Source organism: Macaca nemestrina, chromosome 1, assembly GCF_043159975.1.
Source record: "Macaca nemestrina isolate mMacNem1 chromosome 1, mMacNem.hap1, whole genome shotgun sequence".
Classification (NCBI taxonomy): domain Eukaryota; kingdom Metazoa; phylum Chordata; class Mammalia; order Primates; family Cercopithecidae; genus Macaca; species Macaca nemestrina.
In genome coordinates this window covers 55,147,319-55,159,914 of record NC_092125.1, presented here as the reverse complement: position 1 = coordinate 55,159,914, position 12,596 = coordinate 55,147,319, and the positions used below count along the sequence as shown (strand labels likewise).

The 12,596-nt window shown below is 34.7% G+C and overlaps 1 protein-coding gene and 1 pseudogene across 3 annotated transcripts in view; both read left to right on the top strand.

Annotated features, from left to right (window-relative positions):
* The window catches only part of LOC105484656 (assembly factor for spindle microtubules), a 65,170-nt gene that overhangs the window by 6,913 nt on the left and 45,661 nt on the right, over nt 1-12,596 (top strand). For all 3 annotated transcript variants that reach the window (XM_024793728.2, XM_011746488.2, XM_011746489.2), the window contains exons 5-10: nt 4,387-4,533; nt 6,018-6,263; nt 7,232-7,299; nt 9,227-9,368; nt 9,964-10,094; nt 10,615-10,790. In XM_024793728.2, the coding sequence (XP_024649496.2) occupies nt 4,387-4,533; nt 6,018-6,263; nt 7,232-7,299; nt 9,227-9,368; nt 9,964-10,094; nt 10,615-10,790 (910 nt within the window). The remainder of the gene's footprint in view (nt 1-4,386; nt 4,534-6,017; nt 6,264-7,231; nt 7,300-9,226; nt 9,369-9,963; nt 10,095-10,614; nt 10,791-12,596) is intronic.
* Nucleotides 283-2,740, top strand: LOC139357069 (septin-14 pseudogene; annotated as a pseudogene).

Here is a 12,596-nt window from a genome sequence, read left to right as displayed (position 1 = left end):
GGAAGAATTATTAAAGTGTGTATTAAAATGACAGGATATTCTATCAACTTTCTGTTTGATAAAAGAAATAAAGACCAAATGTTCAATAGATCAGTAGGGTCACTACAGTAATCTATTGTATATTTCAAAATAGCTAGAAGAGAATAACTGATGTTTCTAGCATAAAGAAAAGTCAGATATTTGGACTGCGGGTGCCCGCCACCCCTCCTGGCTAATTTTTTGTATTTTTGGTGGAGACGGGGTTTCACCATGCTGGCCGGGATGGTCGCGATCTCCTGACCTCGTGATTCGCCCCCCTCGGCCTCCCAGGTGAGAGCCATCGCACCCTGTCAAAAACATGGGTTGTTATCCGATGCCGTGGTAGGGAGTATGTATGAAGTGAAAGTTGGAAAAGGGATGGTCAGAGACCGTCACTACCCTTGGGGAGTTTTCCAAGTGGAAAATGAAAATCACTGTGACTTCGTTAAGTTCCTAGATATGCTGCTTTGTACCAATATGGAGAAATCTAAAAGAAAAAACCCACACTCAGCACTATGAATGTTTTAGATATCAAAAACTGCAGAAAATGGGCTTTACCGATGTGGGCCCAGACAACCAGCCACTTAGTTTTCAAGACATCTTTGAAGCCAAAAGACAAGACTTCAATGATCAGTGTCAGAGGGAAGAAGAAGAGTTGAAACAGATTTATGCAGTGAGTCAAGGAGAAAGAAGCAACATTTAAAGAAGCTGAAAAAGAACTGCACGACAAGGTCGAGCATCTTAAAACGGTTCAACAGGAGGAGATAAGGAAGCTCGAAGAAGAGAAAAAACAACTGGAATGAGAAATAATAGATTTTTATAAAATGAAGGCTGCTTCTGAAGCACTGTAGACTCAGCTGAGCACCAATACAAAGAAAGAAAAACATTGTAAGAGAAGAGTTTCTCTTAATTTTCTGTTTGAGAGTCCTATCATTCTACATCTCAACTTCCTGTGAGATTGTATTTGTAGCATTTAACTCTGAAGTTCCCATTTTAAAAATTGGCTTGCTTATTGTACATTTTCCCCAACTAAAGTGTGAACTCCTAGCGGGGTGTGGTGGCTCATGCTTGTAATCCCAGCACTTAGGAAGGCAGAGGCGGGTAGACCACCTGAGGTCAGGAATTCAAGACCAGCCTGACCAGGATGATGAGGCCTTGTCCCTGCTAGGAATACAAGAGTTGCCTGGGCGTAGTGGCCGATGCCTGTGGTCCCAGCTGCTTGGGAGGCTGAGGCGGGAAAGTCACTTGGGCCCCAGAGGTGGAGGTTGCAGTAAGCCGGGGTCTCGCCATTGCACTCCAACCTGGGTGACAAGGGAGGGACTCCATCTCAAAAAATAAATAAAAAGGTGTGAACTCCTTGAAGACAGGTCCTGTGTCCATCTTTTCAGATTCTGTATCCTGGCACTTAGGACGTAGACTAACACGAAGATGATATTCGATCAACATTTGCCAAAATGAAAAAACAAACATGTAGCATCTTGTAAAAGGAGCTGGTTAGGCGGAGAAATTTCTTTACCATAGTCCTGCTTGTAGATCCAGTAGTGATTTTTACATTTTTTATCTAAATAGAAGCGGAGGCTTTGTTGGGGACTCAAAGGCATAAAATATGTTACACAAATCTATTTAATAGGCCTATTTTCCTTTTTAAATTCTACTAATAATTTCTTGATAGTTTTTATTATGATAAAAGATTGGATTTTGATTAGAACTCCCATGCTTTTGTGTCACACTTAAAACGTGTTAGAATAAAGAATTCAAAAGCTAAAGAAAATCCAAGTACAATGAGGAGCCATGAGTTGCATTTGAATGATAATATTATGTCTTACAGATTTGGGGTATACACTAAAGTTATCAAAGTTGTAGAAAATAAGGCCGGGTGCGGTGGCTCGCGCCTGTGGTCCCAGCACTTTGGGAGGCCGAGGTGGGCGGATCAATTGCGGTCAGGAGTTTGGGACCAGCCTGCCAGCATGGTGAAACCCCTTCTCTACTGATAATGCAGAAGTTGGCCGGGCGTGGTGACATGCACCTGTAGTCCGTGCTACTCAAAAGGCTGGGTTGGGAGAGTTGCTTGTACCCAGGAGGCAGAGGTTGCAGTGAGCAGAGATTGTGCCACTGCACTCTAGCATGAGTGACAGAGCGCTATGAGTCACCACACCTGGTATAAGCCACCATGCCTAGCCCACAATGACTTTAATACATGTTGTTATATCTTACAGATTTTATAATTTGGGGGAAGAAAAATTTTACTAAATGATCTTTTAATGGAAACTCTACAAGAACCAGAATCTTTGTTCACTTATGTATCCATTCCTAGGCCTGGAACAATGTCTGACACATACAGGCAATTATTCGTTGAATAAATGGACCCAGCAGCATAAATTTAAAACGTAGATTATTGACTTTCAAAAGATAATTAATGTAACTTACTTACTGCTTCTGAACATGTTTGTGAGTTATATTGCCGAGGGACCTTTATCTTCTCATTCTTTCATCTTAATCCAATGTTACTAAAATTAAAATCACCAATATTATTCCATATCTAAAACTAATAACTACTTTATAAAAATTATCACTCTGCGGCATTTGAGAATAGACTTTTTAGGTAATAATGGTATGATCCATAGGGTTTTTTTAGGTCACAGAAGGATTCATACTAACAACATTTTATTTTCTATTTTCCCAGAGCTATAAAACATGATATTATATGATACTCTAAGGCATATTTTTACTCTCTTCATAATTTTTTTCTAAAACAAATTAGTGTTTGATTCCTATATAACTTTTAATTTTATAAGTAAATATTTGTCTCTTTCATCTCCAGTTTTATGTGAAATAGAGTTTTCAGATTTATATAGCATGGAAAGTTTTAATAAGTCAGAGTTACTGATTTTTGCCAGCTATTTTCTCAATTATTTACTTGTTTTATCTTTAGTTGGTTTTTTTTGTAGTGACAAGTTTTGTTTCTATTCTCATTTTCTTTTGTGTATATTCTATGTGTATTTTGTTTTTGTTTACTATGAAAATTACATATAACATCCTAGAGTTATAACATTCTAATTTGAATTTATTTCAACTTCAATGACATATCAAAATTCTACTGCTATATAGCTCTACTCTTTTTAGGTTATTGATGCAACAAATTATATCTTTATTCATTGTACACCACCTAACAAATTTATAATTGCATTTAATGCATTTACCTTTTAAATCCTATAGAAAATAAAAAGCGGAGTTACAAACCAAAATTACAATAATACTGTTTTTCGTTTGTTTAAGTATTTACCTTTACCAGAGAGCTTTATATGTTCATATAGCTTGCTTACTTATATAGTTACTGACTAGAGCTCATTTATTTCAACCTGAAGGACTTTAACACTTCTTGTATGGCAAATTTAGAGATAAATGGATTTTTTCAGCTTTAAAAAAAGTCTGGAAATGTCTTAATTTCTCCCTAATTTTTTAAGGACAAGTTTTCTAGCTATCAATTTCTCAATTGACATGTTTCTTCATTATTTTAAATATATAATCCACTGCCTACTGGCCTTCAAGTTTTCTGCTGAGAAATCAGCTGCTAATGTTATCCAGAGCCCTTGTCTGTGAGAGTTGCTCTTCTCTCTGAGCTTTCAAGATTCTCACATTGTCTTTTTTTTGTTGTTTTTTTGGGACAGAGTCCTGCTCTGTCACCCGGGCTGAGTGCAGTGGTGTGATCTCAGCTCACTGAGACCTCCGTCTCTTGGGTTTGGGTGATTCTCCCGTCTCGGCCTTCCAGGTAGCTGGGGCTACAGGGATGTGCCACCATGCCCAGCTAGTTTAATTGTGTTTTTGGTAGAGATAGGGTTTTGCCATGTTGCCCAGGCTGGTCACAAACTCCTGGCCTCAAGCAGTCTGCCCAGGACTACCATTTACCCAGTAATCTCATTACTTGGTAAAGACCCAAAGGAAAATAAAGCATTCTACCAAAAAGGCAACAACAACAACAAAAAAGACAGATATTTAACGTGATGGATATCCCAAGTACACTGACCTGATTTGTATAAATTCTATCAATATATTATCACATGTACCTCAAAAATATGTACATCTATTATGCGTCAATTATAAAAAAGGTATTCTATCAGACTTTAATGCAGTTGACTTGTGGTGGTTTAGTATTTTTAAATAACCAGGAAATATTCCTTTACCTTTCCCCATTTTGCTCTGATTACATTTCATACCCAAAATGCTTTCAGCTCTTTCCTTCAAGTAGTAGAAAAGCAAATATTGTTCAGTGTTTTAATGATGATATTGCTAGTAAAAGTGGCTTTTGCTATATATCGTACAATAAGTTAAAGGAAATTTTCTTATGTAGTAACCTAATTGTATTCTTAGATATTCCCAGACACCCGATGCCATTTGCTGCAAAAAACATGTTTTATGATGAGCGCTGGAAGGAAAAGCAGGAACAGGGCTTCACTTGGTGGTTAAATTTTATATTAACCCCTGATGACTTCACTGTAAAAACAAATATTTCTGAAGGTAAACGTTATATTAATGTTTAAATTTAATAATACTTTTAACAGATAAAATTTTTAACATACTTTGTCATTCTGTAATTATACATAGTTATTATAATTAATGGCATAATTCCCTGTTCATTAGCCTAAATGCTTGTATAGGTAAGAATTTTTACTTACATAAATTTATATATGTAGGTTTTCTTTACCAAAAGTACTGAAATATACTTTTTGTTCTCTATTCTTTCTCATCAGTCAATGCAATCAGTCCTGTGTGGCCTGCCCACTTTGGGTATATTGTCCCACTGTTAAATACCTTAGTTTAAGAAGTATGTTGGAAAGCTATAGGATTATGAGGAAACTATAAACACCAATTCATAGGAGGAATTTTTAAACATTTCAGTGTTTGTTCTGGAAAAGAGAAAACTTGGGAAAGGGACCAGGTAGAGATGTGCCTGTCAAACATTTGAAGTGTTCTCTTGTGAAAGAGAAGGAAACTTAACTTTTGTGCAGCTCCTGCATAGAAGTTATAGGGATCAATTTTAGTTCAAAATAAGGAAAAATTCTTATAAATGTTTAAATTGTTGAACCATCATATCAGCTAACTTTTAAAGTGATGATTTTCCTATTGTTCTGGTGTTCAGACAGATACTGATTTATTTTTGTCAGAGAAGCATGTGTATAGGATTTTTTTTTTCTTTTTTTGCTTTTGCAGACAAGGTCTCACTCCCTTACTCAGTCTGGAGTGCATTGATGTGATCACAGCTCACTGCGGACTTTGCTTCCCAGGCTCAAGCAATCTTGCTCCCTCAATCTCCTGAGTAGTTGTGACTACAGGTGCACGCCACCATGCCTGGCTAGTTTTTTATTTTTAAATAGAAGAGTTCTTGCTATGTTGCCAGAGTTGGTCTTGAACTCCTGAGCTCGAGTAATTCACCTTCCTTGGCCTCCCAAAGGGCTGGGATTACAGGTGTGAGCAATTGTACCTGGCTGGATTTTTACATTAAAAGGGTCTTTCGATTAGATGCTCTCTAAGCAGTGATCTTAGAGATCACTTAAAAAAAAAAAACAACTTTTTTCCAAAAGGAAGCAAAGCCCCATTTTTAGTTCTTTTCTTAAAAGAAAATGTGTTTTATAAAAGATTAAATTACATTCCAAAATTCAATTGATTTTTTAAAATTATATTCCTTAGAAACTTGACTTTTATCTGTTTATAAAAAGGACAGGAACAGATAAACCAGTTAGGAGGTTAATTCAGTAGTCTGGATTAGAGATAATCATGTTTGAATCTGTGATAGTAGAGGTGGTGAGAAGTGGCTAGACTTGGAATACATTTTGCAGGTAGAGCTAACAGGTTGCAATAATAGACTGGCCTAAGGAGTAAGCTTGGAGAAGGTGAGGAATAGATTCTGTTTTTACCATCTGAAATTGCATTTTATTGCTGGATTTAAGAATATATAGAGATATTGTTTAACCAGAAACATTCTTTCTTTTGTTTTCACCCAGTAAATGCTGCTACTCTTCTTTTGGGAGTAGAGAATCAACATAAAATAAGTGTTCCTAGAGCACCAACAAAAGAGGAAATGTCTCTCAGAGCTTATACTGCTCGGTGTAGGTTAAACAGACTACGTCGTGCAGCATGTCGTTTGTTTACTTCTGAAAAAATGGTTAAAGCTATTAAAAAGCTTGAAATTGAAATTGAAGCTAGGCGGTTAATTGTTCGAAAAGATAGACACCTATGGAAAGATGTGGGTAAGAAGCTTGCAGAAATCTTGACATTAATTCTTTAAAAACATTCAAGAGGTTTTGTGTTTTTTTTCCCCCGGCTTTATTGACATATAATTGACAAGTGAAAATGGCATATATTTAAGATATACAACATGATGTTGATATATGTATATATTATTAAGTGATTATAACAATCAAGCCAATTAATATATCTACTCACATAGTTACCTTCTTGTGTGTATGTGTGGTGAAAACATTTAAGAAGTACTCTCAGCAAATTTCAAGTATACAAGTCACTGTTATTAACTATAGTCATCATAGTATACATTAGATCTCCAGAATTTATTCATCCTGCGTAACTGAAACTTTACACCTCTTTGACAGCATCACCCCAGTCCCTCTACCCCATTCTCTGGCAACCGCCATTCTCTGTGCTTCTATGAGTTCAACTTTTTTAGATTTCACATGTAAATGAGATCATACAGTATTTGTTTTTCTATGCTTAGGCTATTTCACTTTGCATAATATCCTCCAGATTGATCCATGTTATCACAAGTGTACTTCATTATATATAAATATATATATTTATCATATATATTTATGTTTACATATACATACACACACATACACATACCCCACGTTTTCTTTATCCACTTATTCACTGATGGACACTTAGATTGATTCCATATCTTGGATATTGTGGATAATGCTGCAATGAACATAAGAATGCAGGTTATCTCTTCCAGATACTGATGTCCCCAAGAGATTTTGTATTTCAAAGCTAGGTATACATGCTTTAGCTTTGCTGCCAAAAATCCAACATACTTGAATATGATCACGTATATTTAAGACTAGAAGTGTATTTTATTTAAATTAACTTATTTCATATAAGCAATTATTTTTTTCCCACTGATATACTCTCCATGAAGTTTTATTTTTTATCTCTGTTTGATTATCGATTTGAACTTATTTGCTTTTGACATGCATTTCAGGAGAACGTCAGAAAGTCCTGAATTGGCTGTTGTCCTACAATCCTTTGTGGCTTCGAATTGGTCTAGAGGTAAGCATACATTTCAGGTTTCTAAAACAATATTTTTTATGACACCCTTTTTGTAAAATAGACTCATTTTATTAAAATGTGGTTTTACTTATAAAAGTTTAAAGTCATTAGGTTAGATTGATTCATTTTTTAGTATAAAATGTAAGACCCATTAATAAATGCTTATTAGGTAAATAGACTATGCCATTATATATTATTACACTGTATTGTAATACAGCATTTTACTGTATAGTCTCTTTAAACATAACTTGGTGTTGGATGTAATGACAACTATAATAAACTCGTTTTTGAAAATTTACAAATGCAAAGACAAGGCTGCTGTGAATACATTTTCTAATTTAAATTTCTTAAAACTCAGTGAGCTATGTATTATTATTTCCACTTCACTAATGAAGCAGAAACTTAGGTGTTAAAGTGACTTGCCCTATGCCAATTAATTGGTCAGGAATTGAACCTATACCAATCTGATGAAATAGTACTCATAAAAATGTCATCAGGATTTGCATTCTTTACATAGTACTTAGCTTTGTAATATCTAGAATGTTGAAACCAACTGAATTAGAAAGATACTATTAATAATTGGCTGTTTAAAGACATTTTTATTAATAATATCTTTTGTGCATCTGTATTCTTTAGTCTTTTGTTAGTATGCTTTCACATTTTTTCTAGGTTTCTTACCTTCTTAATGTAGGGTCTCCCATTACTATTTCAATTTATTTCAGGTTTTGGAATAGAAGAGTCTTTGGGACCGAACAGGATCTTTGTAATAATCTGACTTCTATATACCAATAAATTGAGGTCCAGAGGGAATAAATAATAAGCTTACTGTGGTTACACAGTATTATGGTGTCATTGCTGGGATTTCTTATTTCAATTCCAGTGTCCTTTCCCTTTAAATAGTTGGCAAGTTACATATCAATTAGCTCTACTTCACATGTGAAAGAATTCTGGAACCTCAATTGAAATAGAGCCCCCCATATTTGGGACATAGCTTTTCTGTGGCAAAAATAAAATCAATAACTTTGTATGGAACCTTGCAATGCTTTTTAAAACCTCTTTGATGTAATTTGTATCATCTCTGCCCACATTCCATTAGCCAAAGCACATTATCTAGCTAAACAACAAACTAGTTAGGAATGTATTAACCTCCTGCAAGTCACAGCAAGTTTATGGCAGGTGGTGGAGATGTATAATCTTTTTACAGGTACCTTATTACTATACCCTAGGATTCTTTAAATAAATGGACATGACCTTTGAGGATTTTAAGAGAATTTCAAAGGCCAAAAAAAGTAAATAAAGATAAATTCCTCTGTTTTGGTAGATAATAATTAATACTTTTCCATGCTTTAATCTTTATATTTTGTCAATGTAGGGTTGCAGAATTTGATTTTTTTTAGTTTTTTCTAATTGATTTAAAAATTATTGATAATAAGCATGCTAATGTTAAACTAATTTTATATTTAAATCAATTGATTATAAATAGGCCTGTACTTTCCAGATTATCTTGGATGATTTGCAGATGTTTTCTACCTTGATAACTATTATAAAAATTTGAGTATTTAGGTTTCTGTTATAACTTCATGATGTACTTAGTGGGGCAGTTATAAATAAATGTGAACAACATGCCTATATTTGATAGTTCTTTAACTTAAATGAAAAAATTAAAATCGGAATGTTGCTTGTCAGATGATTAAGACTTATCTTAGCCCTGAGCTTTGTCTTTTTTCATTACGAAGTACACCATTATACACTAAGAAATACATAAATCATGTATGCATAGTTTAAAGAAGTTATTTAGCAAATAACCATGTCATTTAGAAAGTAGAACATTGCCAGTTCCTTAGGTTATGGTCTGCCATTCCTCAGTCCCATCCCTTTGTTTCTTAGAGATAGCATAATTCTGACTTTGGCTTTAATTTATTTTCAGACAATTTATGGAGAACTCATATCTTTGGAAGATAACAGTGATGTCACAGGGTTGGCTATGTTTATTCTGAATCGCTTACTTTGGAATCCCGATATAGCAGCTGAGTATAGACACCCCACTGTTCCTCATCTGTATAGAGATGGTAAATATCTCTGCCTCTCCTACATTCTCTCCACACTATATATAAATGGTTTATTGTCATTCTTTCTGTTTCTGTTTACATTTTCCTTTCTCAAAGAAACCAATCTAAATAAGTCTCTGTTTCTAGTACTCTCCCTTCATCTACCCTCATTCCCCATCAATTCCTCCATCACTATTTATAATTCTATTTGTTGTCTCTACCCATCCTCTTCCCCCAGTAGGTTATAAGTTCTATGAAGGTCATGTTTGTTGTAGTTTGGTGCTATATATCTAACACATGTTGGTGCCTGCATGTAGTAGGTGTTCATTAAATATTTGTTGAGTAAGACCAACTAAATCTCTTGATGCCTCTGTGCCTGTTTCCTCATCTGTGAATTGAAAATATTAAGTGGTGCATACCTGTCCCATAGAGTTATTGGGAGGATTAAATGGATTTATACACATAAAGCACTAAAAAAGGCACATAGTGTTTTAGTTGTGCTTGCTACCCCCCACTTTTTGTTTTACTAACACATTATTATTATGATCATCATATTTTAAGATGAAATCTACTTTGCATAGATGAACTTGCTATGCTTTTTTGTACTTTCTTTAAGGTCATGAAGGAGCTTTGTCCAAGTTTACATTGAAAAAGTTATTGTTGTTGATCTGTTTTCTTGATTATGCTAAAATTTCCAAACTCATTGATCATGATCCTTGTCTCTTCTGTAAAGATGCCGAATTCAAGGTATGCTTTTCATTTTATGCTTTATATTTTATATTTCCCATTTACGACTTTTGCTTGCTTTTATGGTGTATTTTCTCTTTAGAAAAAAATTAGTTTTCCAAAGAATAATACTCAGGGGAGTAAAATAGGAATGCCTGTCTAGTGAGTCCCATCAGTAATTCTAACCATCCCTGATTTTTATTGGTTTACCTTTCACCAGCACATCATCATTACTCTTAATTTTGACTTGAAAAGGGATTAAACTATGCTTCTGAAGATTTAATTTCTGAGAAAATTTCTTTCCTAATTTTGATGTAGTATATTATCACATTAATGCTAGTTTTTATAGTGTATTATTATGAGCAACTTTTAGAAAGATCTTAAGTTGGAAATATATGAAATTTGCATTATTAATGTATAATATAAAACTATTTTTATACTATTTTATTTTTATATGTACAGAATGATTTGGAGGATTTGTTTTTATTATAAGCAAAATTATCATATTGGAATATAATATCTGGAACTTACTTCTTTATAGGCTAGTAAAGAAATCCTTTTGGCTTTTTCACGAGATTTCCTAAGTGGTGAAGGTGACCTTTCCCGTCACCTTGGCTTATTGGGATTACCTGTTAACCATGTTCAGACACCATTTGATGAATTTGATTTTGCCATTACAAATCTTGCTGTAGACTTGCAGTGTGGAGTGCGCCTTGTGTAAGTATAAGAAATAGAATTATTTTGCTTAAAGGAATAGACTAATATTTTCTGGAAAACACTTTGTGTAATTATTCAATGTTGCTCTTTCATTTAGTACAATAAATTTAGTATTAAAAAATGGAGATTTCTTTTTCAGGGAAATGGTATATCAATATTATGTCCAGAAACCTGTCTCCTAGCCACACTTTTTTTCCTGGTGGCATGTGACTAGGGCTCATGGATAATAATTACTGATGTCTCAGAATAGGAGTTGGGAAGACCTTTAAACTAATTCAAATATCAAACATTGAAATAACACTTTTTTGGTTTTTTTTGTGACGGAATCTCACTCTGTCACCCAGGCTGGAGGGCAGTGGCGCGGTCTTGGCTCACTGCAAGCTCCACCTCCTGGGTTCACGCCATTCTCCTGCCTCAGCCTCCCGAGTAGCTGGGACTATAGGCGACCGCCACCATGCCCAGCTAATTTTTTGTATTTTTTTTTTAGTAGAGACGGGGTTTCACCGTGTTAGCCAGGGTGGTTTCAATCTCCTGACCTCGTTATCCGCCCACCTCGGCCTCCCAAAGTGCTGGGATTACAGGTGTGAGCCACTGCGCCTGGCCGAAATGACACTTTTTATTGACAGTGGTTTCATGAGTTTTATATCATTTGAGATCACTTTTAGTAGTATGAACCTTGTTTTACATACGAGGAAAAAAAGATGAAGTGGTAGAATAGATTGCCCAAGTTTTCCACAGTGGAATTGGGACATAAACTCATGAAATCCAACTTCAAATTACACAATATTTCCTCAATAACAAACTGGAATGCTCAAAATTGGCTTTGATATGTGTAATGGATAGCCAATTTTGCTTAGAAGGAATGGCTATTAGCTTTTTGCTATAATTGGCCTCTTTAGGGTATCCGGATTGGAGATACTCATTTTATTTCTAAGGAACTCTCCAAAATATGTTACATCCTTATCGAGGAAGCACTTTTGGGGTCAAGGCAAGAGATTTCTTTAAAGCAATGAAAGTATTTTCTCTGTGTGTTTAGGAAGTTCTTATGCCTCAAAACAGCTAGTTAAATGTTAATGTGTGAGAAGCACAGATTTAATGGTCTTTATAAAATATCTCTTCTACAATAAAACTTACCAAACTCTTTAGCTGACCCTGGTACATTTTTGTGAGATTTTAAATTGCTTATATTGTAGCTAAAATTAATTGCAGGCGGTCTTCATGTTAAAATTCATATTGTCTAAAAACTCAACTGAATAGGAAAGTAGCTATTTGGTATACTTTTTAATTTCTTTGTTTTGACTAGAGATAACTTTAGAGTATAAACTAAAAAAACCTTATGTCCATGTTTCATGGAGACCAATGGAAAGAATCGTGAATATTCAGAGAAATAGAACAGAAGAGAAAACTCTGGGACATAAATGTTTTCAGATATTTGAAGAAAGGTCTTATACTAAAAGGTGATTAAATTGTTTATTGCCAAGCCAAATAACTCTGCATGAACAATGAAAGTTTCAGGAAGATGAGTGTGGGTTTGGTATAAAAACTTGCCAATATTCAGACATGTCTTTAGCAAAAAACCAGTTCACAGTGTTGGAAGGTTCAAGCAGAGGTCAGAGGACCACTTGGCCAGAATGGAGGAATTCTTTGACATTTATGAGGACGAGATTCTAGATTTTTATGAATCCTCGGTTTTTGAAAAACAATTTACATGTCCCTTGCCTTCTTTTAGGCTAAATTTCCATGAACATTCTTTTCTTTTTGATCAGTATTCTCACAAGTTAATAGTCTTTACTGCAGCTTTGTCTC